A 1876-nucleotide genomic window follows, 5' to 3' on the forward strand; every position below is an offset into this window, starting at 1 on the left:
ATATGTCTTCATTTGTGCTGATGAGCAGTGACAGGCACTGCTGTTCAGATGAATGACTGCTCATCAGTGGGTGTAACTGGTTTGCCATCAACTCTTCAATAAATTTCTCCATGCTGGAGAGAAGAGTATGTAAAGAAGAACTAAACCACAGTGTAGTGCCTCTTCAAACCAGAAACGTGTTGCTGGTAAAGAGTGCCCAGGCCTGGCAGAAGGACAGAGCAGAACAGAGCTTTTGGATTCTCTCCTTGCCTCTCACTGCATTGCAAAACTGAAATGACTTATGCGTAGCCTCTTCTTATAGTTCATCACTTTGAAATTGCAAATGTTAGAAAAAAGCAACAACGATTTCTATACTTCATTAATCAGACTAACAAAGGATGAGAGAAGCCCCATGGCAGTTTGAGTAGTTGCACCTATCCCTGAGTGGTTAAAACAAATCAAAATACTTGTTACTGCCAAGTGGAATAGTCGGTATTTATAAGTGATTAGTTGAAAAACATTAACATAAAACCCGTATTGGTACAAATAGGTATTGACAAACTATTGAGTGTTAGCACTGAAACATTTTCTTGTCCTTGTTGAACTGAGAGGAAACACTGAAGCAGAAACATATAGGGAAACTACCTATGGTCACAATTAAGTTTCTTGAGCTTTTATTTTTTTTCTTTAAATAGGAAACAGTCTATTCCTCCAAAGCAAAACCTAAGCCTCATCCAAAATTCTGCTTCATGTATTTCTATGTATTTGCTGGACTATGCTCAGATGTCAAAGGAAGAACGTTACAAATCCCATGAGGATCAATAGTGATAGGATATTAACAGAAAGCCTTATTTGGTTAAGCTTACAATAGGAAAATACTGCACCTTTGAACAGTGTGTAAAAACATTTCTTTACTTAATTTCAAATATTACTTAAGGTAGCCATTTGAAAAATCAATCAGATAACTGCAAATTATATGTGTCATTGTGGGGATAATGAAATTGATGCACCCAAATTATACTTGATGCTGTCCAAACATGAAAGAAACATCTTCCGCAAAAACCTTACACTCTCAAAAGCAAAGGGCCAGGGATCTATCTCACAAGAAGCGGGATCTGGCTAACACTGGTACAAGCAGTGTTAGCTGCCCATTTCCAACGCCATCCTCACTGAAAGGCCTTTTTTCCCCCCAGTGCAGCTCATGCTCCATGCCTGGTAAATACATATCATGCCGACTATAAGGACGCTCATTTTTATTTACTTCTCCTAGAGATGCACATGTCTTACCTTCATTTTTGAAGCTCCTAATAATATTTGCGGATGGCATAGACGTCCTATCAGTGGCAAACCTGTTGTACAGCTCTAGCATGTACTCTGGCGGATCCACCTTGGCTGTTTCATGCAGGGGAATGTCAGAGAGGTTCAACGTCTTCAAAAACTCATTTTTCATATTCTGAAGCAGCGTGTTGAAATCAACACCATCTTGCTCGGAGAGAATCTCATCAAAAAGAGGCACGTCTTCCTCCAAGGAAGAGTGCTCCAAGCTCAGGATGGGACTGCAAGTGGCAAGATGAACCAAGAGACAGAGGACAGCCCACAGCTGGAGGACTACAGAATCCATGACTTCGCTCTAGCCTCCAACCGCACTCAACAAGCTCTAGCTCTCGTGCGGGCTAAGTGGCAGTTTTATCCCCTGGGTTGTACGCTGCTTGTGTCACTGAGAGATGACAAGTTTGGAAGCTCTTGTCTTGAAACTTGTGATCCGTCCTGTCTGTCTCCCCCTTCCCCCTCCCCAAAACCAGGTCTCGGTAATTGGATATGGCTTGCTCTCTTCTATGGCCGTCTTGCCTCTCTTATCTCATGTAGTGTAAGCTGTTCACCAGATTTGTTGCTATCT

General features: G+C 41.7%; 1 protein-coding gene across 1 annotated transcript in view; it reads right to left on the minus strand.

The window, feature by feature from the left end:
* The window catches only part of BMP10 (bone morphogenetic protein 10), a 5102-nt gene extending 3485 nt beyond the window's left edge, over positions 1-1617 (minus strand). The window contains exon 1 of the mRNA XM_009704244.1: positions 1267-1617. Within this exon, the coding sequence (XP_009702546.1) occupies positions 1267-1600 (334 nt within the window). The 5' untranslated portion in view covers positions 1601-1617. The remainder of the gene's footprint in view (positions 1-1266) is intronic.
* Between the last annotated feature and the right edge of the window lie 259 nt (positions 1618-1876).

This window comes from Cariama cristata, unplaced genomic scaffold (genome assembly GCF_000690535.1).
Source record: "Cariama cristata isolate BGI_N322 unplaced genomic scaffold, ASM69053v1 scaffold2487, whole genome shotgun sequence".
Taxonomy (NCBI): Eukaryota; Metazoa; Chordata; class Aves; order Cariamiformes; family Cariamidae; genus Cariama; species Cariama cristata.